Genomic DNA, 27,868 nt, shown 5'->3' on the forward strand with positions numbered 1-27,868 from the left:
GACCTGGCGCTGGTTGGCTGGCTGGTGGGCTGTTTTCCTCACAGCGCTCCACATGGGGTTACACAGTTTAAACAATGTTCAGTGTTTTTCCCATGAGCTGAAGGTTTGATGTTTGGCACCTGGAAAAGAGACCACTGTTCCACGTAGCTACTTCATTCTGAGCGCAGTCACACGAGCCACCAATCACGAACACTCAACACCAGCTAATTAATAATCCAACCTTCTGTAGATAGAAACGATTTGGTCAAAAGTATGTGGACGCCTGAGCATGAGCTCGCTGGACATCCAATCCAAACCAGGCCACAAGACACCACAGATTTTTGTGTAGTGTACGTGTGGGAATTTGTGCGCATTCGCTCAACAGAGCCGAGGGTTGGGCGAAAAGCCCCGGCTCACGATCAGCGTCCCGATTCATCCCAGACACGTTCAACAAAAGCCGAGGTCGAGGCTCCGCGCAGGGAACTGAAGTTCCTCCGGGGTCACAGTCATGCTGGGACAGGAAGCGGCCTTCCCCAAACCCTTGGTACAAAGTCGTATGCAGATGATGAGCAGCGGGTCCCCAAAAACACACAAAATAAACTAAAATATAATAAATAAACTAAATAAAACTCGCAGACTGACGTGAGCTTTGATGTTTTATCTCTGATCTGTAGTTTTAATCTGGATCGTAAATATTTGGACGCCTCGTGTTGTGTTTGATCAGGGCGGCTCAGATAAGATAAGCTCGTTCTAATAATGACAATTAAACTGTGTTTATTATAAAAACCTGATACTAAAAATACCGCCCCACACACACACACACACAAACATGGAACAGTGGTAGCTCAGCGGTTAGAGCTCTGAGATCTCAATCGGAAGGTTAAGGGTTTAAATCCCGGCTCTGTATTCCCTCCTCACCGTCTTGGCTTCAGGGTTGCTGTATAATGACTTTAATGTTTGGACACCCAGAACCGGGCGCCAGTCCAGCGCAGGGCTCCGGCCGCCCCTCAGACGAGGTCGGTCGGGTCTGTGTGGACGCCCGGGCTGGTCGTGAGCTACCGTAACAGACCCAGAAGCGGGAAGTTTGAGGACGGCGTTTACATAACGACGATCAGATACGATTAGCTCGCGTGTGTGAGAGAAGCTGCTGATATTCTTCTTTATGTAAATGATCCGGCCAGGCGGGTGTGGAACCCTGACCGTGACATCCTCGCTGGAGAGCCTGTTCCGAAAGCATGGGCAAAGATTTCTGAGTGTGTCTGTGGGAATTTGGTCAAATGTGGTCAAAACAGCATTTGCTTTTTGGACAAGTTCGGCCTCCAAGGTGTTTCCGAGGAACAGCAGTAGCTTGGTGGTTAAGGTACTGGAATAGTGATCAGAAGGTTGCAGGTTCAAGCTCCACACCTGCCACTGTTGGGCCCTTGAGCAAGGCCCTTAATCCTCAATTGCTTAGATTGTATAGGGTTAGAATTGTAAGTCGCTGTTTGATAAATGCGTCTGCTAAGGGCCGTAAATGTAAATGTAAACGTAAAGGTGTTTAACGGGCGGGGCTGAGTTCAGGGCTCCACGCGTTAAACACGTCTATGAATTTAGTCATACCCAATTCCCCTCTGCACTTGCAACCCTTGTTGCGGGTGCAACATCCATTTCCAACCCTGCAGCGCCCTGACCGGACAGTAGGTGTCACTGTTGCAGGGGCAGGGTGGTACAGACTCGAGCCAGGGTCTCTGAAGCAGTCACCTAACACTAACCAGATAATGTTCAGTAACTAATCCCAGCTACGTTGGTGTGTGTGTGTGTGTGTGTGTGTGTGTGTGTGGGGGGGGCAGTAAGCGGTTGGTGGTGGTGGTGCCCAACGAGCCGTCGCTCCACGCCCGGCGCTCCTACACCAGCGAGGATGAGGCGTGGCGATCGTACCTGGAGAATCCTCTCACCGCCGCCACCAAGGCCATGATGAGCATCAACGGGGACGAGGACAGTGCCGCCGCCCTCGGGCTCCTCTACGACTACTACAAGGTCTACACACACACACACACACACACACACACCTACACATCTACACACACACCTACACACACAAACACATATACACACACACACATACACACACACACACACACCTACACACACACACACACCTACACACACACACACACACACACACCTACACATCTACACACACACCTACACACACAAACACATATACACACACACACACATACACACACACACACCTACACATCTACACACACACCTACACACACCTACACACACACACACACACATACACACACACACACACCTACACACACACACGCACGCATACACACACACACACACATACACACACACACACACACCTACACATCTACACACACACCTACACACACAAACACATACACACACACACACACACACACACCTACACACCTACACACACACCTACACACACACCTACACACACACACACACACACACCTACACACACACCTACACACACACACACACACACACACCTACACACACACCTACACACACACACACACACACACACCTACACACACACCTACACACACACACACACACACCTACACACACCTACACACACACACACCTACACATCTACACACACACCTACACACACAAACACATACACATCTACACACACACACACCTACACACACACACACACACACACCTACACACACACACACACACACACACACACATACACATACACACACACACACACACACACACACACCTACACATCTACACACACACCTACACACACAAACACATACACACACACACACACCTACACATCTACACACACACACACACCCACACACACACACCTACACACACACACACACACACACACCTACACACACACACACACATACACACACACACACACATACACACCTACACATCTACACACACAAACACATACACACACACACACGCACACATACACACACATACAGTACATACACACATACATACATACACACACACACACATACACACACATACACACACACACCTACACACACATACACACACACCTACACACAAACACATACACACACACACCTACACACACACCTACACACACACCTACACATACACACACACACACACCTACACATCTACACACACACCTACACACCTACACACACACCTACACACACACACACACACACATACACATACACACGCGCACACACACACACACACACACACACACCTACATACACACCTACACACACACACACACACACACACCTACACATCTACACACACACCTACACACACCTACACACCTACACACACACACACCTACACACACACACACACACACACCTACACACACACACACCTACACACACACACACACACACACACACACCTACACACACACCTACACACACAAACACATACACACACATACACACACACACATCTACACACACACACATCTACACACACACACACACCTACACACACATACACACACACCTACACACACACACCTACACACACACACACACACACACACATCTACACACACACACATCTACACACACACACCTACACACACACACACACACCTACATACACACACACACACACACCTACACACACACACACACACCTACACACACACACACACACACACACACACACATCTACACACACACACATCTACACACACACACAGGACGCCACTATACATTCGTAGCTGATTAAATGAACACTGCTTGTTTGACGTCCACGCCTGCCGTTAGGTGTGTTGATTCAGGGCTCATCCATAAAGCTCTTCATAGCTGAGCTGTTGTTGCTCCTAAATTTTTCCCTTCACATTAATATCAAGACCCCTGAAACGGCTCAATCCACCTATCAGAATGTTCGTAACGTAAACGTTTTGGGTTCGTATCCCAGGCCGGAACTTCCCTCGTCTGTTTGATCTCATTTTAAGGAGGAACTATAGGAACAGGAACAGTACCTGATCTAATATCGTTCGTTTCGTTTCGTTTCGTCGTGCACCACAAACTTCCCCCGTCCACTTACTTCCTGACCGGCGTCTAATCTATATCAAGCATCAGCACGTAAACAAAACACACACACACACACACACACACACACACCTTTTATTCAAAACACAGAGAGACGTCCAGCATCACCACATCTCCCAGTATTGAACGTTGTGTCAAAAATATATGGACGGGGGGCGTACAAACGTCCATAATATCATTTACACCTTAAGTTGTGGCCTCATAATTAATAATTCAAGATTCTGATGGACACAGCCTCTGACTTCTCTGTGTCCCTATAAAAAGCCAATCTGACTGATATATGCAGGTACATGGAACAGTGGTCGGTTTGTCAAGGACGGAATTAGTTCTGATGGTCAGATTGAATCCACGCGCATTATAAACAGCTCTGAGAGGAAGACGGTGCTGAAAGGCAGGCAGGACTGTCCACAGTGGAGTGAGCTTCACACCGCTGTGGGTCACACGTCAGCGTCCTCAAATTCTGATCGCTCATTCAGTAATAAAAGGGACGCCTGTGATGGGGAAGCGGACACGCCCAAATCGAGACGGAGTAAAACGACTTTTCAAAAATCCCAGGCCGTATTTGTTTAGACGTACGCGCGGGCGTATGTAAACTTTTGACCTCACAGTAGCGTAAGTGTGTGTTTACGTGTAAATATTACCACACCGCACGGCAAACACGCCCGAATTTACCCACAATCCTCCACCACGGAGATCCTCCTGCTTCATAAGCGTCTCGTTTCTCACCAGGTTCCCAAAGAGAAGCGAGTGCTGCCCCTCAGTAAGGTGGTGGAGGTGACCGAGGAGCCGGAGAAAAGGTCAGTACGGGCACACGGGGGGTGGGGGGGGGGGGGGTGGCGTCGGAAAGTATACGGACGCCCACATGAGCTGGCATGCAGTTGATGTCCCGATTCATACCGAAAATGTTCTGTGGTTTGAGGTCAGGGTTCATACACACCCAAACACACCCAAGTTCAGGGTACAAATCAATAACTGGCTTGTGGCTCGAACCCCAGAAATGAATCATTAAAAGGGGCGTCCACATACTTTTGGCCCAAAATTCATGTGGGGTACGACTCAGGTACGAGGGGTCCAGATGTCGTGTTCATTACACCAAATCAGACATTTGTAGGCTTTGATTTGACCTTAGTGAGCACATACATTCACTACATGGTCAAAAGTATCGGGACACCCCTCTAATTATTGAGAGCCCTGAACTCACCCCCACTCAACAGCTCTGGGATGAACCGGAACACCAGCTGATCAATCAGCGCCCAGCCATACAAATGCTCTCTTCTTTTGACTGAATGGGCACAAATTCCCACAGACATACTTCCAAGTCTTGTGAGAAGCTTCTCCGACAAAAGAAGAGCGTCCGACAAGCTCATGATCAGGCGTCCGAATACTTTTGGCTGTATAGTTTACACTTGTTGTTGAGTCTGGATCACCGAGGAGCCCTTTCAGTTCTGTCCACTGTTCCTCTTCTTAATTTTCCCATCTGATGCTTCAGTAGTTTGGGGACTCTGGAACTCTGTTAGTTGCTTCATTATACATTGCCGTGACGATGTGTGTGTGTGTCGGTTACAGGAACGCGGTGTTGGTGAACATCAGCAGCGCCGGTGCAGATCCAGGATTGGTGGACAACCACGTCCAGGTCCTGAAGACGGTCCCGGTCAACCTGTCGCTCAGCGGCGAGTGTCAGGACTCCAAACGCGACGGGTACGGCGACGGCGGGCACGCGGGCATGGTGAAGGCCGAGGCGTACGCGCCCGTCCTGATGAACTCCGCCCTTCATTACCGCGGCGACGGCGAGGAGCAGACCAGGGTGGTGTACGAGCAGATTCACTCCGTCGGCGCCGCTCACGGAGGCTACGGGAAGGACGAGCACCGCAGCAGCCCGGACAGCACGTACGAGGAGGACGCCAACGAGGCCGCGCAGGTAACGCCGCGCTCACGCCCGTCTCACGCGTACGGGGGCGGAGCCGGGTAGTCCCATATCACGCCTAATCATTCCCTCCTGTGTGTCGTTCATGTTCGCAGAAGTACCGGCCCTCGTCTCTCGGAGCGAACGAGTTCATCTTCGATCAGTCGGACTCGTGAGTATCTGAGCACAAAACTTCACACAATACGTTGCACAGCCAGAAGTATTCGGACGCCGGACTGTGAGCTCGTTGGACATCCAGTTTCCAACTCAGCAGCTCTGGGATGAACCGGAACATCGACTGATCAATCAGCGACCCAGCCATACAAATGCTCTCATCTTTTGAATGAATGGGCACAAATTCCCACAGACATGCTTCACTCAGTCTTGCGAGAAGCTTCTTCAACAGAAGAAGAGTGTCAGACAAGCTCACGATCAGGCGTCCGAATACTTCTGGCTATATAGTTTACAGTTGGGATGAACTGGAACACCGACTGAGACTTTCCTGATCAACATTACTCCAGCCATGTCACAAATTCCCACAGAAAAACTTCTCAGAAGATCGTCTGTTGGTCCAGATCTCTGTGTGACCTTTTCAGCTGGAACTCTTCTGAGAAGTATAGGGGCATGCTGTAGCCAAGTGGTTAAGGTACTGGACTAGTAATCAGAAGGTCGCTGGTTCAAGCCCCACTACTGCCAGGTTACCACTGCTGGGCCCTTGAGCAAGGCCCTTAACCCTAAAATTGCTCAGACTGTACACTGTAACTCTACTGTAAGTCGCTTTCGATAAAGGCGCCTGGTAAATGCCGAAAATGTAAATGTAAGTATATCTGTAGGAATTTGTGACATGGTTGGGTGCTGATGTTGGTTCTTCATGTCATTATAGAGCTGGAACAGGAAAGGGCCTTCCCTAAACTCTTGCTGCATGTAATTTACCATATGTATGATAGATTTATTCCACCTGTTAGTAACTGTTCTGGCTGAAACACATGAATTCAAAGATTAGAAGGGGCGTCCTGATACTTTTGATCATATAGAGTGTAAACTGTTCCGTGTTTTTGGACAGGGACACGTTCCAGTACTCTTTGGATGCCACGAGGTCCCTGAAGCAGAAGCAGGGCGAGGGGCCCATGAGTTACCTCAACAAGGGTCAGTTTTACGCCGTGACGCTGAGCGAGACCAGCAGCAACAAGCGCCTCCGACACCCCATCAGCAAAGTCCGGGTGAGACACCGACGTTCATTATTTACCGTTATTTACAGTGTGGTGACGTCTAACACAAATTCACAGGGTGGATTTATCGCCCTACGTAACAACGCCCATCGTTTCGGAACATCGTTTCATCAATAATTGTGATCTAATCGAATAAATCTAATCGTCTCCGCCAATCAGAGGTAAAAGTATGAGTGGGATCAGGTACCCAGCCCATCATGGGCCAGAATTGGGCACAGAGACTCTGGAATACCTCCCAACGTTCCAGCATTGCCTGACGTTTCCATTCCCTGATTTTAAGTTTGTAGTTTCCTTCTTCTAAGTCTCTGTGCAGGAGCTTTAAACACCCCGCTTTGTTTATGCTACTCAGCAGCCCAACTCACAGTGGTGCTTTTTGCGTCCAAGTCAAGTCACGAGTCAATATAATCTACACAAAACATATATTGTAAATGTAGCGTAGAAATAAAGAAATAATCTGTAAGTTCAGATAAAAACAACAACAGATTAGCGAGTGTATTTAGCCGTTTTACTTCGTGTCTTTACTTTCCTCCTCATTGTGTAAATGAATGTAATTTCTGTAACAAGAAGGTTCCAGTTAAAAGCTTCAACTGATACGTTTTGTTTTCATTACAGAACAAAAGCGCTCGATAAATCACGGCACAGCGGCCAAAATCCCAAACACAGCAAAAACAATCATAACCGCTGCTTACCTTAGCTTCTGTTCTTCTAGATGCTATTACATTTATAAGCGTGCGTCCCATTAGGAACAGAATCCGTTATTTTGTAAACGTGCTTATAATTAAAAACCTCCAAACTTTTCCCGGTCGTGAAGTAAAACAGGAAGTGGTTAGAAAGCCGATCGACCGTTTCATTACCACGTCATCTGTGTGACGCAAACTGAATAAAGGCAGATAACAGCATTTCTTACTAACAATTACAATCAGAAGCTCTGATTGGTTCAGAAAGCGTCTTTCAACCATCAGCACCGATTCTGTAGGAGCGTTCCATTCACCCCGGTTGTTCCTGTGAAGTGCACTACGTAGGGTACTCCACCATTTTAAGTGAGATTCAGATCCAAAGGTAACGAGAATGTTCAAATGAAGTGAACTTCAGACTGTGTAGGGAGTAGGGAGCGACGCTTCATCACTACACCGGAAGCTGCTGGAACATTTACACGTTGTGTGTGTTGTGGGTTAAGACGGCCGGAGCGTTATTATTATTAGAGAGCAGAATATTTATAATAATAATAATAGTTAGATGTATATATATATATATAATTGTCACACGTAACTAATGTTAACACATGCTGACGCTAGAGACTCTTGTTGTTACGAGTCAATTATTTGCGAGTCATGAGTCGAGTCCGAGTAATTTGAAACGAGTCCGAGTCGAGTCTGAAGTCGCCGTGCGTGCGGCTTACATCTCGAGTCCCCGTCTCTGGCTCATGGTCATTGGTCCACATACTTTTGACACCATGTTGTCCTACACATTGTAGTCTTATACTTTTCTCCTCTGAATCCCTCCAGAGCGTGATCATGGTGGTGTTCAGTGAAGACAAGTGTCGTGACGAACAGCTCAAGTACTGGAGATACTGGCACTCTCGCCAACACACCGCCAAGCAGAGGGTCCTCGACATCGGTAAGCTCAAACGATCATCATGTGCTTATCGTACGTCTAAATCAGGGGTTCATCCTTCTGGCTGATGATTCGAGATTGCCAGTGAGGTCCCAGTCATTGTTTTATCTGACCACAAAACAATGTAAAGCTCGCTCGACTGTGGACACCGAGTCCCAACAGCTCCCGACTGATGGCAGGCCTGCTCATTGGTGAATCTTGGATTTTGTCTGTCTTGGATTTTTGCTGGTGTCCTTATTTATCTGGGCGCAGAAACGTTGCACTCGTTTATAATTAAAATCACCGATAAGGAATCACGAGGCCATGCCAGAAAACGGCCAAAAGTATTTGGACACCTGACCGTGAGCTCACCGGACGTCCCATTTCAAACCAAGTGGTATCAAAACAGAGCGAATTTGGGAATTTGTGCCAGATTGGTGAAATAATGACAGCGTTTGCTTGGTTGGTGTTCCAGTTCATCCCAGAGCTATTGAGTTTCCTTAAGCCGAGCTTTTCTTCATGTCTTTTCAACAGAAAAGGACCTTCCCTAAAGTGTCGCTGCAAAGCCGGAAGTGTGTAATTTCCTTTATACAGTATGACTGATTTATTTCACCTGTTAGTGACTATTGTAGCTGATACACATGAATTCAGTAATTAAAAGGGGCGTCCCAATACTTTTGTCCATGTAGTGCACCTGTAACACATTATTACGATATAACACAAGCTCGTTACGTCAAAATATTCATTCATTTAGCTATTTTTACATCGACGTCTGGTGCTGCGACCGCCTCGTCATCAAAACGTGTCATTTTATCGTTAAAATATCACAATTAACAGATTTTTCGCCTGATTTTAGACTCAAACCCTTTAAAATGTGCATTTTTAAACATCCAAACAGCTATAAAAGCTATAAAATTGAGGAGAACATGTTCATCAGGCTCATCAGTCAGTCGTGGACACCCCCCGGAGGTGAACGTCATGTTGATGTGTGTTCAGCTCTTTATTCTAACGTGCAGGTTTAAGCAGGACATTCCTCTCTCTGTCCCAACAAGTCCCACATTTCACCCCTCACTATTTTCTCTTTCACACACACACACACACACACACACACACACACACACACATGTACACACACGTACACGCGTGTGCGCCGCCTCCGCTACGCTAAAACACACACACAGGCTGCAGCATGTCACACAAAAGCCTGAAAAACCTCCACCATCATTCTTCAGTACAGATGTTTTACAGGGTCTCGGAGCTCGGTGGGCGCGTTCGTTCCTTCAAATCAGCTTTCTGAAGAACGTTTGTAAGTCGTAGCCAATTCCTCTTCCTCTGCTGGAGACCCCGATGGTGTACGAGGGGGGTATGTTCACCTGACACGCCCTCCCTCCGACACGACCCCTTCTTATTCGCCCATACTTTAGTCGGTCTCGCTCACATAGAGTCATGCGCTGATCTCCACGTTCCTCCACTTCTGTACAGGCGCCTCGGCCTACTAACCAGGGTCCTCACACAGCCTCGAAGACCCCGCCCACTTTTTAGTCCCGTCTTTTCCCACCCAGCAGACTAGCGGCCGATTTTGTCTGCTGCAGGCACTAGGGGGCGCCCAGCCGACCGGTAGCAGAGCTGAGATCGGAACTCGGAAAGATCCCAACGTTTGGAGTTCGTTCATGATTCCGTTGAGGTCTTAAACTTCGGACACTCTGTGATGTCACTGGGTCGCGTTCTAACCCATTCTGATTCCTCGTGAAGGAACACGAACAATGACAGCTGGCGACGTCTTTTTCTCTACATAAATAAGGCTTCTTTGATCATCGTCAGCCACGACGCATCACATCACAACGGGAACGTCTAGGTCGGGGTGGCACAGTGGCTCGGTGGGTATCACTGCTGCCTCAAAGCCAGAAGGTACTGGGTTCGATTCCCATTCTAGGTCAGAACAGTCAACGGTGAGACTAGGAGCCACTTCTATGCAATGAATCCCAAGATCACCTTTACAAACGACTGTCAAGGTGTTCAACCCCAACATTGCTGTACATACTATCAAGAATAGTGATGGGAGGAGTTTGTGGAGTTTGGGGTTGGGTGCTGGAGCCCATCCCAGCTTTTCAATGGGCGCAAGGCACACAGCAACACCCTGGACGGGGACACACACACCCCCATACACCTTTAGGACAATTCAGTGTCTCCTGTTTACCTGTCTGCATGTTTTTGGACTGTGGGAGGAAACCCACACAGACACGGGGAGAACATGCAAACTCCACACAGAAAGGACCCGGACCGCCCCGTCTGGGGATCGAACCCAGGACCTTCTTGCTGTGAGGCGACAGTGCTACCCACCGAGTCTGAAATCTTGGATGGAATTGGACCTCAACCCTGGAGACTGGAGACCTGAGACTGTACTGAGAAGTCAAGTCTGTGTCGGAAGACCAAAACGTTTGGTTGGAACCTACAGATTCTGCCTGGCAGAGTGATCAAAGATCCAGCCAGTCTTCTAGCAAGCAGATATTTTCAAGCTTTCCTCACGAAACCCTCAATAAACTCATGAAAGATCTCAAACTTATAAATATTTAAACTCCTGGGCAAAGAAAATGGACCGAACCCAAGAAATAAAACAAGCCAGGAGGTATTTGGGATCATTTTGACCTTTTGGGCGTGTGTTGAGTTTTATATCAGACTTATAAATCTTTATATATTTATTTTTGCGTACCAGAGGATTATTTCAGTAAATTTCCTTGTTCCCTGCCCCAAACCTCCCAAAAACTGACTGTAGCTCCATTAGAAGTTGTTTTGGGTTCAGGCTTTCTGCTCTGAGAAATGATTGACATCTGGTTTAGCGTGATATTCCATCACGTCGTCCTTTCTGCTGTTCGTTTCCTCCTTCTTTACCCCCCAAACCCCCCCGTCGTACCTAAAACTAGAACTGCAGCCAGTGTGTGTTTAACCGGCGCGGCAAATCAAGAGGAACCAATTTCCTTCGGGCCCCGAGGGGCTCTGGAGTGAAGAGAAACACACCAGGAACTTTCAGAGAACCAGCTTTCATCTCTCAGATCAGCGCTCAATAGTACTGAATAATATCAATATTTATACAGCAATAAATCCTGGATCTATCAGCTCCTGATCTCAGTTCTGGTCCTGGTTGGTGCCGATCCATTACTGGGCACCACACTCACCCAATCACTTCATCTCTCACACCCCAGGGGTCATTTCAGGTAGCCAATTCACCTACAGCAGGCTTAGGGACAATCCATACAAACTGCTAGGTTGTAGCCTAGTGGGTAAGAAACTGGACTAGTAATCAAAAGGTCGCTGGTTCAAGCCCCACAACTGCCAGGCTGCCACTGTTGGGCCCTTGAGCAAGGCCCTTAACCCTCAGTTGCTTAGATAATACACTGATACACTGATTTCTACACTCACTGTCCAGAAGCACTTTGTAGTTCTACAATTACTGACTGTAGTCCATCTGTTTCTCTACATGCTTTGTTACCCCCTTTCATGCTGTTCTTCAATGGTCAGGACCCCCACAGGACCACCACAGAGCAGGTATTATTTAGGTGGTGGATGATTCTCAGCACTGCAGTGACACTGACATGGTGGTGGTGTGTTAGTGTGTGTTGTGCTGGTATGAGTGCTTAAACACCGTGTCCACTCACTGTCCACTCTATTAGACACTCCTACCTAGTCGGTCCACCTTGTAGATGTAAAGTCAGAGACGATCGCTCATCTATTGTTGCTGTTTGAGTCGGTCATCTTCTAGACCTTCATCAGTGGTCACAGGACGCTGCACAAGGGGCGCTGTTGGCTGGATATTTTTGGTTGGTGGACTATTCTCAGTCCAGCAGTGACAGTGAGGTGTTTAAAAACTCCAGCAGCACTGCTGTGTCTGATCCACTCATACCAGCACAACACACTAACACACCACCACCATGTCAGTGTCACTGCAGTGCTGAGAATCATCCACCACCTAAATAATACCTGCTCTGTGGTGGTCCTGTGGGGGTCCTGACCAGTGAAGAACAGCATGATAGCAGGTTAAAACAGTATGTAGAGAAACAGATGGACTACAGTCAGTAATTGTAGAACTACAAAGTGCTTCTATATGGTAAGTGGAGCTGATAAAATGGACAGTGAGTGTAGAAACAAGGAGGTGGTTTTAATGTTATGGCTGATCGATGTACTGTATATATATATATTGCTTAGACTGTTTACTGTCACAGTGTTGTAAGTCACTTTGGATAAGAGTGTCAGCTAAATGCCGAACACGTAAACGTTTGCATTAATTACTGCTTTAAATACACATAAGAAAGGTTTTTACGTTCCAATTCGCAATCTAATCGAATAAATCTAAGCGTCTTCGCCAACCGAAGGAATCTCAGATCTTGGGGTAAGAGGAGATCGTGTACCCTGCCCATCAAGAGCCAGAATGGAGACTCTGGAACGCCTACCACTGTTCCAGCATTGCCTACTGACTCCATTCGCCCTGTTTTAAGTTCGTAGTTTCCTTCTCCTAAGTCTCTGTGCAGGAGCTTTAAGCCTGAGAGATGATGAACAGTTCTACGATATACCATTTTAACCATGTCTGGGACTAGTTTTGATGGTTTAAAATAGTTATTTTCTCGACTCAAAGCTCGGTGTACCGGACTGTTCAATACTTTATTGTGTTTTATATTTTTAAAACAATAGTATAAATAAATTCCTGCACTAGTTAGAATCTGAACTGTAATTATCAGGTTTAACTGGAGCTGTTATTGATGAATAAACAACTCTAGAGGCTTTAGTACCACCATGAAAGACTAAAAACAGGCTCGGTTAATAAAGTAAATATTTTACCAGCAGCAGGGTTAAACCTCCAGCGTGTGATTTTTACCCCTCAGGTGATTTCGGAGGCTGTAACGAGGGGGTAAGTGGGCACGGCTGTAGTTTTGGGGCCTGTAAAAGAGCAGATGGTGGATGAAGGGATGAGTGGATGAATGGAGGAGGCGCGGGGTGCTGGTAGACGAGCTGGTTAGTGCTGGATAACAGCGGCTGTAAGGTGACACCTGCAGCGCCGGTTGAGATTTGAATAGCAGTTGAAGCAGGATTGTTCCTCCAGGCCCCGGGGCCATTTCACTGAATCCTGTATTTGAATGAATCTATTTAGCGCAGGAAGGACGAGCTAACGGACAAAGGCCGGGTGTGTGAGGGAGGGACGGGGGTGAGGGAGCACCTGAGAAAACCAGGATGTGGATTAGAACGGAGTTTAAGAGAGTTAAACCTGTGTGGGGAGGGAACGGAGGGCGCCTGATGTTCACAAAAATAAACATACCTGATCTACACGAGGGATCTTAAATCCTGAAATGATGAATTTTATTTAGGATAAAGTTAATTCAACTTACCTGCAATACCAAGTTTGTCCTGGCTGATAGAGGGGGCACTGTTGGATGGAAACGGTAGTTCTTTTTCGCCACTAGAAACAGGTACAGGTACGACTCACGCTTGGGTGCAACACCACCAGCTACTCAGTCCACCAGAGGACTCAAAACAGTGGTAGCAGCCACAACACCCAAGGATAAGACTCGAGACTAAAAGATTCAACTTTCCTGCAATACCCAGTCTGGCCTGACTGATAGAGGGGGCGCTGTTGGATGGAAATGATAGTTCTTTCTGAACACTAAAAACAAACACACTCGATTAGAAACAAATGAGTGCTTGGGTGCAACTCCGCCAGCTACCCGGTCTACCACAGGAACCAGACTCTGTTAAACCTCTGCAAAACCACCAGAAGCTGCCACACCACTAATGGATAAGACCCGACACTGAAAGATGCCCATGAACGTTCGCTTCCATTCGCAGTTGGACGGAAACGGTAGTTCCTTCTCTTCTACACTTCAAAGAATTCACTGAGTCTCATTATACATTACTCGCTACACTTCTGTGCAACAAGTATACCTGGGACTCAGCTCGACTGTCTGACTCTTGCTGATGTGTCGGAGACCTCGGTAAGTGAATGAAAGTGAGCGTTCGTGGGTATCTTTCAGTCTTGAGTCTTATCCGTGGGTGGTGTGGCAGCTTTCCGGTGGTTTTGGAGAGTCTGGTTCCTGTGGTGGACTGAGTAGCTGGCTGAGTTGCACCCAAGCGCTCTTTTGTTTCTTTCTTTTGAGTCTGTACCTTGTTTACCCAGTCTAGTACAGAAAAGTCTAGGACAGGGTCACATAGAATCGATTACAACCAACTTCAAGTCCCAAAGTTGTGGAACAGTGGTCTCTTTGCCAAGTTTGGGAAGAAAAAGCCAAACTGTCACGTTAAGCTTTAAGGAACTCTGTCCGGATGTTAGATGTTATCCAAGAACCACCAAAAACAAACACTTCTGCAATGAGTGAACTGTCCACAGCCAAGCCAGCTTTACCTCACCTCAAAATATGAACCGTACAGCTTCACAAATTAGGGATTTTCAGGCACCCCTGGATGGATGCACGGCACCTGTACGTCCCAGCGCTGGTTGCGTTAGTGCTACGCTAGCTACGCTCAGACGGAGAGACTCCGCCGTGAGAGGCTATAAAGCACAGATAAGGTTTATTGGTGTAACGCCGGGGCTTTGAAGCCTGAACGCGAGCATTTGTTTAGAGAGATAAAATTCATCAGGGTGGAAGAGTGGTGCCTCATTCTGCACAGAGCCCTGACCTCAGCCCCACTCAACAGCTCTGGGATGAACCGGAACATCGACTGAGACTCTGTGTCGGGCGGACGTGTGGTGACTTGGCTCTCCTTGTTTGGGGCAGTGGATTAACAACTGGGAACCGGAAATGACTAAATTGGAAGATAAAGGGGGAACACTTGCGGAGGCAGTGTGTTGTTTTGTGTATGTATGAGAGTAGCAGGTGCAGCAGTGTTGTTGGGATTTTTAAACAGCTCGGTGTCAGTGCTGGGAGGTGAATAGCGTACACCGCTTACACGCTAGCTCAGCTAAATTGCACATAGACGCGTGTAGTGCTTAGCAACAATGTTTAGCCCAACTCTAACGCTACCTGGTCTTGATTTTTCACAGCCGACTACAAAGAGAGCTTCAACACCATCGGGAACATCGAAGAGATCGCGTACAACGCCGTGTCCTTCACGTGGGACGTCAACGAGGAGGCCAAGGTAAAAAACAAACAAACAGGATACTCTATTTAGACGTAGCCAGTTCTTATTTTAATGCAGACGCCTCTACAGAGTTCTACAGAGAGCTCGAACAGGAACAGTGGAACGCTCTTTATTCTCTGTAATCCTCCACCACTCGTACTGGTGCCTCAACCATCAACAAGGTGGTTCCAAATCCACTCATCCCGCTCTCACGGACGGCCCGTTGCACCATCGGCACTGTTCATATAGATTTTAAGGAACTGCCAAATATGGGCATGATTTACCTGAGGTTCCACTACAAAGCATCGAAATGTCAAGTAAGGGCAGGTGTAGCCTTGAGGTTAAGGTACTGTACTAGTAATCGAAAGGTCGCTGGTTCAAGCCTCATCCCTGCCAGGTTGCCACTGTTGGGCCCTTGAGCAAGGCCCTTAGTTCTCAATTGCTTTGACAGTATAGTGTCACATTTACATTTTCACTTTTATCCAAAGCGACTTACAATTATGACTTAATACAGTTTTAGAGCAATTGAATGTTAAGGACCTTGCTCAGGGGCCCAACAGTTGTGGTGAGGCTTGAACTGGCAACCTTCTGATTACTAGTACAGTATCTTACCCACTGAGCTACCACTGCCCAGTCACAGTGCTGCAAGTTGCTTTGGATAATGAAAATGAAAATGTAAATGTAGTGAATTAACAATCAATTAACAACTGGATATGACTAAATTGGGAGGTGGGGGTGGTAGTGTAGGCTGTTCTGTGCATATATGAGTGTAGCAGGTGCAGCAGTGTTGTTGGGATTTTTAAACAGCTCGGTGTCAGTGCTGGGAGGAGAATAGCTCTCCAAACCAAAAATATAAAGCCACCAGCGTCCGTCATCATGGAAAAATGGGCCCCCTAATATTCTATTGATGGATGGGGTACAGCGGGGTGTCAGTCAGTAATTGTATACCCAGAAAGCTCATCTGCATGATAGCTGGACGTACCTGAAGCGCCACTGGAGAGGAAATGACAGAACAGCCAAGCAAACTGGAAGGACGTTTGATGTTAATGGTTTTGTGATTGATATTTACTCGGCGTGTTCACAAAGACCACAATACACAATAGGACGGATGTACAGTGTGTGCGTGTGTGTGTGTGTGTGTGTGTAACGTGAGACCTCTATAAGGAGACAGCGTGGATAAACAGACCGGGTGGGACGAGGGGACAATGGCATCATACCAGCTTAATAGCACGACACAAAGAACTCAGGGCGTGGTCAGGAGAGCTGCTGGTGGCGGTGGGGGGTGGGGGTGAGGTTGGGGTCGGGTTCGAGGTCTGGGAAGATAAAGTCTGATGTACTGTGCTGTGAAAAAGTAATCACACACCCCCCACACACACACAAACACACATTCTGATTTTTCGTTAATAAATGATGTTCTTACTGAACACTCGAGCACGTGTAAAGGGGGGCGTTTACTTTTTCACATCACCGCATCCTCAGATTCGATTTAACACACACCGGGTCTGTGTGAAACCCTAGCTCACTCCCTACACAGACGCATTTCCCATCATCCTACACTCCCGAGAAGAGGGCGTGTCTAAATCCTTAGCTCCCTTAAAATGCTCCTACTGAGGCGCCTTAATTCTGAGTGATGATCCGACTGAATGACGAGGGAGCGCCCGACGCCTCCTCAGCGCTGAAGATCAATCCCAGCATTCAGTGCGGCACGACTTTCCTCACAAAGAACTACAAACATGGCGGACGAATATAATGCGGAGCAACCAACAGAGTTCCTTACACGTGTAAATAAATTCTCATTGATGTGTAATCTGTATAAAGGTGTAATTATACAAGTGTCGTTTATTTGTAAATTGGGGCGTCAGGGACGGTTTAAGTGTTTTCAGTACACGGAGGGAGACGTTAGTCGGCGTTCTAGCGTCGGTTTGAATGTCCTGATGCTAACTGTGTTAGCTTAGTAAGCTAAAACTGCGTTGATATAATCGGTGTAATCTCTGTATAGAGTAGAGCATCTAAATAATCTGATTATGAGCTCCAGGTCTGATTAGAATCCTCTCTACTGAGGAGCAGGTCAGGTAGGTAGAGGGAGCAGGGTGGGTCACTAGGTCTTCATACCAAAAGTATGTGAACACTGGTCCATAAGCTCACTGGACCTCCGAGTTGTTGCGCTGGTCCACTCTTCTGAGAGGCTTTTAACAGATTTTGAAGTGTGTCTGTGGGAAGATGTGCCCATTCCATCGAAAGACCATTAGAGGTCGGGCGCTGACGCTGGAGGAGACGTTCGTGATGATACAGATACTTGACATGTTCTCACGTCCAAAAAATATTCCTTATTTATGACTATAGACCATAAAATTACAGATTTTAATAACTTGAGTACAAATGAAAAATCCCAAGATTACTCAGCTAAATCCCCGAATCCCGCGGAGTGGCGACGCTGGTCGTGTCTGATCCTGAAGGGCTTTTAATGATTAGCATCTCGTGCTCTGAGTTTAACCTTTAGCCCCTGAGGTCGAAGTTAAAAGCCCTTCACGTCATTAAGAGCTTCAGATTCCGCCGGGTTTGATCTGTGAAGCGGAAATAAAAACCAGCGTCTGTTAAACTCCAGCCGTCTACAAACTACAACGTTTCTCCACCCAAACTCACATGAACCCAATTTAAATATTATATTTTAAATATCTGAGGTCACTGTTAGCGTTATTAATTATCCAGATGAGTAATTATTGTGATTAGTAGTTATTCTGGCTCTGTGCAGACCACTGAAGATCCTTCAAACCAAACCCTGAGAGACTGAATCACCTGAACTAAATAATTAATAGCTGCATCCACCTATTACTGCCATATAATAATGTATATACCAAATACATTTAATTTTATTTTTATTAACCCCCTCATGACTGTGTAGACGCCCGACTGACCAGTAGCACAGCTGAGACCCAGGTCCAAACGGTGGTTAATGTAATAAAGCGCTGAGCATCCTGTACTGAATACGGTTCTGTTTCTGTTATTCTGTCCACCACCGTGTGTGTGTGTATATATATATGTGTGTATATACAGGTCCTTCTCAAAAAATTAGCATATTGTGATAAAGTTCATTATTTTCCATAATGTAATGATAAAAATTAAACTTTCATATATTTTAGATTCATTGCACACCAACTGAAATATTTCAGGTCTTTTATTGTTTTAATACTGATGATTTTGGCATACAGCTCATGAAAACCCAAAATTCCTATCTCAAAAAATTAGCATATCATGAAAAGGTTCTCTAAACGAGCTATTAACCTAATCATCTGAATCAACGAATTAACTCTAAACTGCAAAAGATTCCTGAGGCTTTTAAAAACTCCCAGCCTGGTTCATTACTCAAAACTGCAATCATGGGTAAGACTGCCGACCTGACTGCTGTCCAGAAGGCCATCATTGACACCCTCAAGCAAGAGGGTAAGACACAGAAAGAAATTTCTGAACGAATAGGCTGTTCCCAGAGTGCTGTATCAAGGCACCTCAGTGGGAAGTCTGTGGGAAGGAAAAAGTGTGGCAGAAAACGCTGCACAACGAGAAGAGGTGACCGGACCCTGAGGAAGATTGTGGAGAAGGGCCGATTCCAGACCTTGGGGGACCTGCGGAAGCAGTGGACTGAGTCTGGAGTAGAAACATCCAGAGCCACCGTGCACAGGCGTGTGCAGGAAATGGGCTACAGGTGCCGCATTCCCCAGGTCAAGCCACTTTTGAACCAGAAACAGCGGCACTGGACTGTTGCTCAGTGGTCCAAAGTACTGTTTTCGGATGAAAGCAAATTTTGCATGTCATTCGGAAATCAAGGTGCCAGAGTCTGGAGGAAGACTGGGGAGAAGGAAATGCCAAAATGCCTGAAGTCCAGTGTCAAGTACCCACAGTCAGTGATGGTCTGGGGTGCCATGTCAGCTGCTGGTGTTGGTCCACTGTGTTTTATCAAGGGCAGGGTCAATGCAGCTAGCTATCAGGAGATTTTGGAGCACTTCATGCTTCCATCTGCTGAAAAGCTTTATGGAGATGAAGATTTCATTTTTCAGCACGACCTGGCACCTGCTCACAGTGCCAAAACCACTGGTGAATGGTTTACTGACCATGGTATTACTGTGCTCAATTGGCCTGCCAACTCTCCTGACCTGAACCCCATAGAGAATCTGTGGGATATTGTGAAGAGAAAGTTGAGAGACACAAGACCCAACACTCTGGATGAGCTTAAGGCCGCTATCGAAGCATCCTGGGCCTCCATAACACCTCAGCAGTGCCACAGGCTGATTGCCTCCATGCCACGCCGCATTGAAGCAGTCATTTCTGCAAAAGGATTCCCGACCAAGTATTGAGTGCATAACTGAACATAATTATTTGAAGGTTGACTTTTTTTGTATTAAAAACACTTTTCTTTTATTGGTCGGATGAAATATGCTATTTTTTTGAGATAGGAATTTTGGGTTTTCATGAGCTGTATGCCAAAATCATCAGTATTAAAACAATAAAAGACCTGAAATATTTCAGTTGGTGTGCAATGAATCTAAAATATATGAAAGTTTAATTTTTATCATTACATTATGGAAAATAATGAACTTTATCACAATATGCTAATTTTTTGAGAAGGACCTGTATATGTGTGTGTGTGTATGAGTGTGTGCGTGTATGTGTGTATGTGAGTGTGTGTGTGTGTGTGTGTGTTACATTCAGACTCTCACCTGTTTTGTTTATGTCTGCGGCGCCTCACACACAAAAACAAACTCCTGTTTCATCAGCAAACAACTTCAGGCCGTTAAACACAAATCAGCCGCGTTTGTTTATCAGCGACGCAGCAGCGACTCGGTTCGGCTCGGGTCACCGTCCGGGCAAACGTGTAGTGTAGATGCTGCACTGCACCAGGGTCCAGCGGACCAGGGTTCAAACCTCGCCTTCGAGCACCGTCTGTAAGAGATTTGATCTTCCTGTGTACTTAATTTCCTCCTTCCTTAATAAAACACAGTAGGTGGATTGGCTGATAAAATTTACCCTAGGTGCCTAGGTGTAAGGGCTCTGGCCCACTGTGACCCTGACCAGATTAAGCGGTATGTGTATGAACAAATAAATAAAGGAAGTTTATTACGATCATCTAAAACTCGCAGCTTTGATGAAATGCTGGTCAGAATTCGATGATGAGAAGGTCGACTGAGGGCGTTCGAGTGGTGCAGCAGTCTAACGAGTTAGCAGCTGACCCTGGAGACCTAGGTTTGGGTCTCAGTGGTGCTACCAGCCTGGCCAGGCACTATTTTGAGATCATGAAGGTCGTACGAGGAAGTGGATTCTTGCTGCTATGACAGTGACCCCTACTGTCCGGTCAAGGGGCATGAAGGTGGAGGAATACAAAGAGTATAGTGTGTTCCTCTGGTCACATTATGTCGGAGGAGGCGTACAGCAGTTCCCAGCGTGCACAAGGGAATCGGATATGTTAAAATTGTGACAATTTAATGGAAAACAACAGAACTGTTTATTTCCTGTAATTTTTAGATCTTCATCACGGTGAACTGTCTGAGTACGGACTTCTCCTCTCAGAAGGGGGTGAAGGGACTCCCTCTGATGATCCAGATCGATACGTACAGCTACAACAACCGCAGTAACAAACCCCTGCACCGCGCCTACTGCCAAATCAAAGTCTTCTGCGACAAGGTACGCCCGCACCATCATAATTCATCCTTTCATTATATTTACAGTCTTCACTGTTTCTGCCAGTCATCAGATTCACTGTAAATAAATAAAACATCATCCTGAGGTCGTGGGTTCGATCTTTACCTTTAGTCTCTGTTTCACAGCCATGTGGTTTTCCTCCAGATACTCCGGTTTCCTCAGACCTTAAAAACACCGATTGGCAGTTCTAAATTTCCCTTAAGTGTTAGTTCAAGAACACAGTAACCAACTAAGAGTGCGTCTGATGCCCTGTGATGCATGCAAGACTTGCGCTCAGTGTTTCTGGGTGGTACCAGACCCACCACAACCCTGATCGGAATGAAACGCATGGTAAAAAGTGAACACACACATATAAAATTAAAAAGTAGAGTGACTGCCAGACAACAGCAGGATCCTGGGCAGTGTACTCGCACAGGATTTGGATCCACTGTGACCCTGATCAGGATTGAGCACTTACTGGAGATGAATGAATGAATGAATATATGATGTAGACACTGGACACACTGCAACCCTGAATGTGTGAGTATGTTCGTGTGTGTGTGAGTATGTGAATGAGTGTGTGTGTGTGTGTGTGAGTGAGTATGTTGGTGTGTGTGTGTGTGTGAGTAAGTGAATGAGTGTGTGTGAGTATGTTCGTGTGTGTGTGAGTATGTGAATGAGTGTGTGTGTGTGTGTGTGAGTGAGTATGTTGGTGTGTGTGTGAGTAAGTGAATGAGTGTGTGTGAGTATGTTGGTGTGTGTGTGTGTGTAAGTGAATGAGTGTGTGTGTTTGTGTGTGTGTGTGAGTGAGTGTTTGAGTGATGCCCTGTAATGAATTGGCACTGGGGTGTGTTCCTACCTTAATCTTACTGTATCTGGGGTTCGATGTGGACCCTCTGCGACCCTGATCAGGATTACTGAAGATGATAGAACGATGAGGTCTGTAGAAAAGATAAATGTGAGTCTGCAGCGCCCTCGTGTGGTCGTACCTGGTTTTACATGTAGCACTTGTTACGCTATACAGCCAAAAGTATGTGGACACGCGTCCTAATGATCCAGTTCAGGTGTATCAGCCACACCCACGTCTTACCATGGTTTATTTCTCATTAACTGTGTCTCCCGGTGTCATACCCACTTCCCAATGTGGAAAAATTAGCGTCAGAAATGAGCGTCTTCTTAGCATTCAGTGCTAACATATTTACCTCACGAACACGAACTGTTCCATTCGGTCAACAAACATCAAACACTCGCATACAAGAGTGGACATTCAGTGGACAGAGCTTTTTTGGACCTTTTTGTGACCTGTCATATTTGCGTGGGCAAATTTCCAGACCGTTTCAATGAGGGTAAACAATAACAACGCTACTGCGCATGTCTGTTCCTTTCGCCTTTCCGGTAGCGCCACTTTTAAACATCCATCCAGCTGTCAACATGACGAGCTCGTACTTTTCGAGTCTCCCGAACGCGGAACAAACGCGATATTAGCAGAAATGAATGATAGATCATCAAGTATCTTTACCAGCCCCTTTTGAGGAGAATTTAAGAAGTGTTTTTCCGCTGACCTAAAACGTTTGCCTGAGGTAACATACCCAGACGTGTATCACTACCCTGTTGAAACGGAGTGTGTTTACACCAGAGAGGCAGTGAAAGCACACCGCAGTTTGGACGCATACAATTAATTATTAAAATCATTATTGTGTCATCTCCCCTTTTGTGTCTGTTGAGTTAAGAGCTATTATAATATGATAAAAATATGACAAACCACAGTGAATTACTTCTCATCTGAATTAGAACATATTAGCTAATGCTAAAACGATTTTTTTATAGCCTAACTGGAAATACATGAAATATTTTACAGTAAGCACAATGTACTCATAAATAGAATGTTTACTTTTTGTATTACAAAAGTAGAACCATGTTTCTTTACAGGTCTGTGTGTCATTTAATAATTAAGCTAAGCTAATTATTACAGCTAATTAAGCCGTTAATATAATTCCATATAGTGACATTTCCCCAAAATATAGTCCTATACAGTTATGGCTTTTACATCGTATTCTCAGGAAAATGTAAACTTTTTAAGGCTTATGTTAGGTTTATGTTTATTCTGTTCTATTAATACAAATATTAAGCGCCTGCATATTTTAATACACTTAAGCTAAACGTCAGGGACAAGACACCAAGAGAACAGCGTTTAAGTGAGTACATTTGTTCACAATATTTTATTATGAAATAATATATATTACATTTATTATAAGAGTTGATGGTGGGGATCCAGCCGGCTCTATTTACAGCAGCAATCCAAGCGTTTCGCTGTGCGTTGTCTTTTGGAAATCTGTTCACCTTAATCTCTGAAAGCAAGTTTGTACCTGGCCTGAGGGAACATCCGACAACCGAACAACATGGTCCTAACTTTAATTTAGACATACTGTCAATAAATCACAACTGAACTAGCGCAAAAGAATTGAAGCAGTTGTGCTCAATCGCTGTTGTTCTGAGCGCTGTTTACCACCAAGCGGAAGCGTCTTAGGAACATCAACGTCACTTCCTGGACTCATGAATATTCATTTGAAACGGTCTATAAAAGGTTAAAAAAGTTAAAAAGCTCCGTTGATTAGCGGCTGGCTTAATATAAATAGTGCCTGTCACGTGATGCACATACAGGTCCTGAGAGCTGGAACATAACACTGTTAATATACGTCTTTTCTTAAATTAAAGGATAAACTATTCAAGTAAATGAATTAATGTTATTAATTACACAACTGTGAGAGTTTAATTAATACACTGAGATGTCATTAGAATAGAATAAAACGTAAAAAGCAGTATACAAATAAAATTGACTTGAATTGACCTGACTTGTAGACACGGTTTTTAACTTCAAGTGGAGGAACTCCACAGAGCCCTGACTTTCACCCTATTAAACACCTTTGAATACATATAAATACCCCATCTAACACCAGCACCCTTTACACTGGACTTGGTGGCTGTAATAACTATAAATCAAAATAGCTCCGATCGTTTTGGAATGTAATGCACAGCAGTCACAGGTGTGATCAGGAGTCTACATACTTTCGGCTGTATAGTAGGTGCATTCTGTACAATTTTGTTAGTATTAAATACGATTCTTTGTGTTTGTTGGTAACAGGGAGCGGAGAGGAAGATCCGAGACGAGGAGAAGAAACAGAACCGCAAGAAATCTAAAGGTCGGGTGAAATGGAGAACTGTTCTACATTCATGGTCATGATGGTGTCCATATAAATTCAGCAAACTTCAATTTAGCTGTAACAGGTTGATTTTAAAGCAGGAGGTTCTTACCTGTGCAGCAGCATTCAAACCATATAAATGTAAAGCTTGCTCGACAGTTAACAGTCTTACCTGTGTTCCTGCAGCTTCACTGCTGGTAGAGCTGTTTGTTTACGGTTCTTGGATCACATTAAGTGGCATTTTTGGTTTTATTCCCAACCTTAACAAGAGACCACTGTTCCATCTTGCTTGTCCTATTACAGTCAAACTAGCCCTGTTTATATGGGCACAGAGAAGCTACAAGCTTTAGTCTATCGTAACGTCAAAATTTTAATAATTCAGTCATTCAGTCACAGAAAAACAACAGCTGTATTAATGATTAAAAACCTGAGATTCACATCCTTCCAAAAGTATGTGGACACCACTGCTATCTGTGCAAAAAGTGAGATCTGTAAAGGCATGGTTCAAGTTCGGTGTGGATGAACTCCTGTGTGCTGACCGGCTAAACAACTTTGGGATGAATTAGAACACTGACTGTGAGCCAGGTCATCCAACATCTATAACTGAATTGGCACAAATTCTCACAATCACTCTCATGGAAAGGCTTTACAGAAGAGCGGAGACTGTTAGAGCCACAAGGAGCATGCCCAAGAGATTCATGGTCAGGTGTCCACATACCTTTGGAACAGTAATAACACACACAGCGGTTTCTGATGTGACTTTGATCTCTGTTCCCCTGTCCTGTTTTAGGGAAGGACGCAGGCGCTGGAGTTCTCGCTCTTCCAAAAAAAAGCGACGCCACGTTGTTCAAGACCCTGGCGGATCTGGACGCTCAGCCGGTTCTCTTCATCCCCGACGTGCATTTCGGGAACCTGCAGAGAGCAGCACAGGTTTTTGCCTTTAACACAGAAGAGATGGAGAGAGAGGGGTGAGTGTGTGTGCAATCATACTCATTCACTCATTCATTCATTAGTGTTACTGACTGTGTGTGTGTGTGTGTGTGTGTGTGTTTACAGGAGTGTGTTGGTAAAAAGAATGTTTCGCCCCTCTGAGGACGATTATTGCCCCTTGCCCCAAAAACAGCTCAAAGAGGACACACAGAAACGAGGTGGGTAACATCACTGAGGTCAGGGGCTCCTAACCCGGGGGACACAACCATGCATGGTCCCTGGGGGGTCATGTGACTAAGGTTGGACCCCTATTAACCTGGGGGACACAACATGGTCCAGGGAGGTCATGTGACTAGAGCTGGACCTTTCCTAACCTGGGGAACACACCATGGTCCTCAAGAGGTCATGTGACTATAAATGGACCCCAGTTAAGCTGGGGGAACATAACATGGTCCTGGGAGGTCATGTGACTATTACTGGACCCCAGTTAACCTGAGGGATACAACATGGTCCCTGGAAGGTTTCATATGATAGAACTCCACATCCCCCTTCCAATTTAGTCATATCCAATTTACTCTAGTAACTAAAATAAATCTGACTAAGTTCCCTAAGTTCCCTGTGATCCCGTGTCCATTCCTGAGGTCACTAACAATTATGTGTCCTAGAGGAAGCACATGTTAGCCTCACGCTTGCAGATCTGTGTGATGAGGGTACTCGATTGTGATTGAAGTGTGAAGTAAAACTACACGTGTTGTGTCATAAATGTATTATTTTATTGATTTATATTTATTTATTTTATTTCCGTAGTTTAGTCATTTTAATACAAATGTGTGTGTGTGTGTGTGTTCAGTGCTCCTGTACGTCAGGAAAGAGTGTGACGAAGTCTTCGATGCTCTGATGCTGCGCTCACCGACGCTCCGCGGCCTGATAGATGCGGTGAGTATCGCTTCCTTTAGGTGGCGCTCTATCGTTACTGCAGTGACCTTTAAAATAACGACACTTCGTTCTTCTCCACAGATCTCCGAAAAATACGGTGTACCTGCGGAGAGGATCGCCAAAATCTACAAGAAGAGCAAGAAAGGGTGAGAGGGGTTCTGTTTAAAAAATGCTTATGAGCCTGTTGAGCTGCTAGAATGCAGGCAAGGTTTCCCCCTATCAGCCTGGAGGAGAATTGCAGGAGTACTGACAATGCAGAATGTAGACACCTCTCCTAATGAGTGAGTCCAGGTGTTTCAGCCACGCCCATCACTAACAGGTGTATGTAAGTGATGTAGTTTGGGGAAGGCCCTTCTCTCGAAGACTTGCAGACATGGTTTGACAAGTTTTTTGACCCCCATCCCGTTAAATGACTCTGGAATGAATTGGAACATCGACCGTGAGCCAGACCTATTAATACAACTTCACTTCTGTTTTTTTGACCGAATGGGAACAAATTCATAAAATGGGCAGCGCCACATCAGGGATTGAGGTCCTGGATGGCTGGTTCAAGCCCCAGCACTGTCAGTAGAGGTCTGTTGGGGCTCCAGGCAAGGCCGTCATTCCTCATTTGCTTAAATTGTGATCAGCTGGATAAAAATGTGAGGTGTGATGTAGCACCGTATGGGAATGTGGGTGCAGTGGGGAATTGGCCGTGACTAAATAGGGACACTAAAGAGGGAAAAAGCAGAAAAGACGTCCGAACAAACGAAACGTTGACGATTTAACCCGAGTTTTGTGTTTCCGGCAGGATCCTGGTGAACATGGATGACAACATCATCGAGCATTACTCCAACGAGGACACGTTCATCCTGAGCATCGAGAGCTACGCCGACGCCTACAAGATCGTCCTGATGGAGATTTGAGCGACGCACAGACCGCCGAGAGCTCTCTCAGCTCCGCCGATACGTGACCTTCCCCGTCCGGGCGCTCGTAAGACGGGGGTGGGCGCGTGTGAGCGGATTTGTGAACGGACCGAATGTTTATAGACTGACTGACCTCACCTGAGCCTCGTTAGCCTCTTTATCTGAGGGCTTAACAAGAGGGTTTGGAAGAAATTCTGCTGTAGAAAAATCACATCACGCGTTTCGTTTTTTATGTTTTATTATTTTATTTTATTTCTGCGTTTCTGAGTCATCATGTCAGGATAAAAGTCCTTTCTGTATAAGCTTGTGTTTGCATTAACAGCTCCAGAAAACAAACGTC

At 45.8% G+C, this 27,868-nt stretch overlaps 1 protein-coding gene and 1 long non-coding RNA gene across 5 annotated transcripts in view; one reads left to right on the forward strand and one right to left on the reverse strand.

Annotated features, from left to right (window-relative positions):
• LOC134328202 (uncharacterized) overlaps positions 1 to 24,077 on the reverse strand; it is a 32,552-nt gene extending 8,475 nt beyond the window's left edge. Inside the window, exons 1-5 of one of the 4 annotated variants that reach the window (XR_010014709.1) lie at positions 23,801 to 24,077; positions 22,417 to 22,498; positions 21,684 to 21,742; positions 20,600 to 20,822; positions 18,215 to 18,451 (exon numbers count right to left, since the gene is read on the reverse strand). This is a non-coding gene — a long non-coding RNA (uncharacterized LOC134328202). Of the gene's footprint in view, positions 1 to 18,214; positions 18,452 to 20,599; positions 20,823 to 21,683; positions 21,743 to 22,416; positions 22,499 to 22,647; positions 22,899 to 23,800 lie in introns of those variants that run through there. The other 3 variants (XR_010014708.1, XR_010014707.1, XR_010014710.1) reach the window with 3 other exon arrangements.
• Positions 1,750 to 27,804, forward strand: grhl2b (grainyhead-like transcription factor 2b). The gene is made up of 14 exons (XM_063009279.1): positions 1,750 to 1,995; positions 4,791 to 4,858; positions 5,628 to 5,979; positions 6,081 to 6,136; positions 7,028 to 7,278; positions 8,691 to 8,810; positions 15,811 to 15,905; positions 21,402 to 21,560; positions 24,700 to 24,757; positions 25,548 to 25,725; positions 25,814 to 25,905; positions 26,538 to 26,623; positions 26,705 to 26,769; positions 27,414 to 27,804. The coding sequence occupies exons 1-14, from the start codon at positions 1,930 to 1,932 to the stop codon at positions 27,526 to 27,528; spliced, it is 1,761 nt and encodes a 586-aa protein (XP_062865349.1). The 5' UTR covers positions 1,750 to 1,929; the 3' UTR covers positions 27,529 to 27,804.
• Positions 27,805 to 27,868: the final 64 nt, after the last annotated feature.

The sequence above is a fragment of the Trichomycterus rosablanca genome, chromosome 2 (assembly GCF_030014385.1).
Source record: "Trichomycterus rosablanca isolate fTriRos1 chromosome 2, fTriRos1.hap1, whole genome shotgun sequence".
Classification (NCBI taxonomy): Eukaryota; Metazoa; Chordata; class Actinopteri; order Siluriformes; family Trichomycteridae; genus Trichomycterus; species Trichomycterus rosablanca.

Coding starts and splice junctions, on each gene's coding strand:
- grhl2b (XM_063009279.1), top strand. CDS start 1,930: ATGATGAGCATCAACGGGGACGAGGACAGTGCCGCCGCCCTCGGGCTC. Junction 5,980..6,080: donor ACGCCAACGAGGCCGCGCAG/GTAACGCCGCGC, acceptor TCATGTTCGCAG/AAGTACCGGCCCTCGTCTCT. Junction 26,624..26,704: donor TCCGCGGCCTGATAGATGCG/GTGAGTATCGCT, acceptor TCTTCTCCACAG/ATCTCCGAAAAATACGGTGT.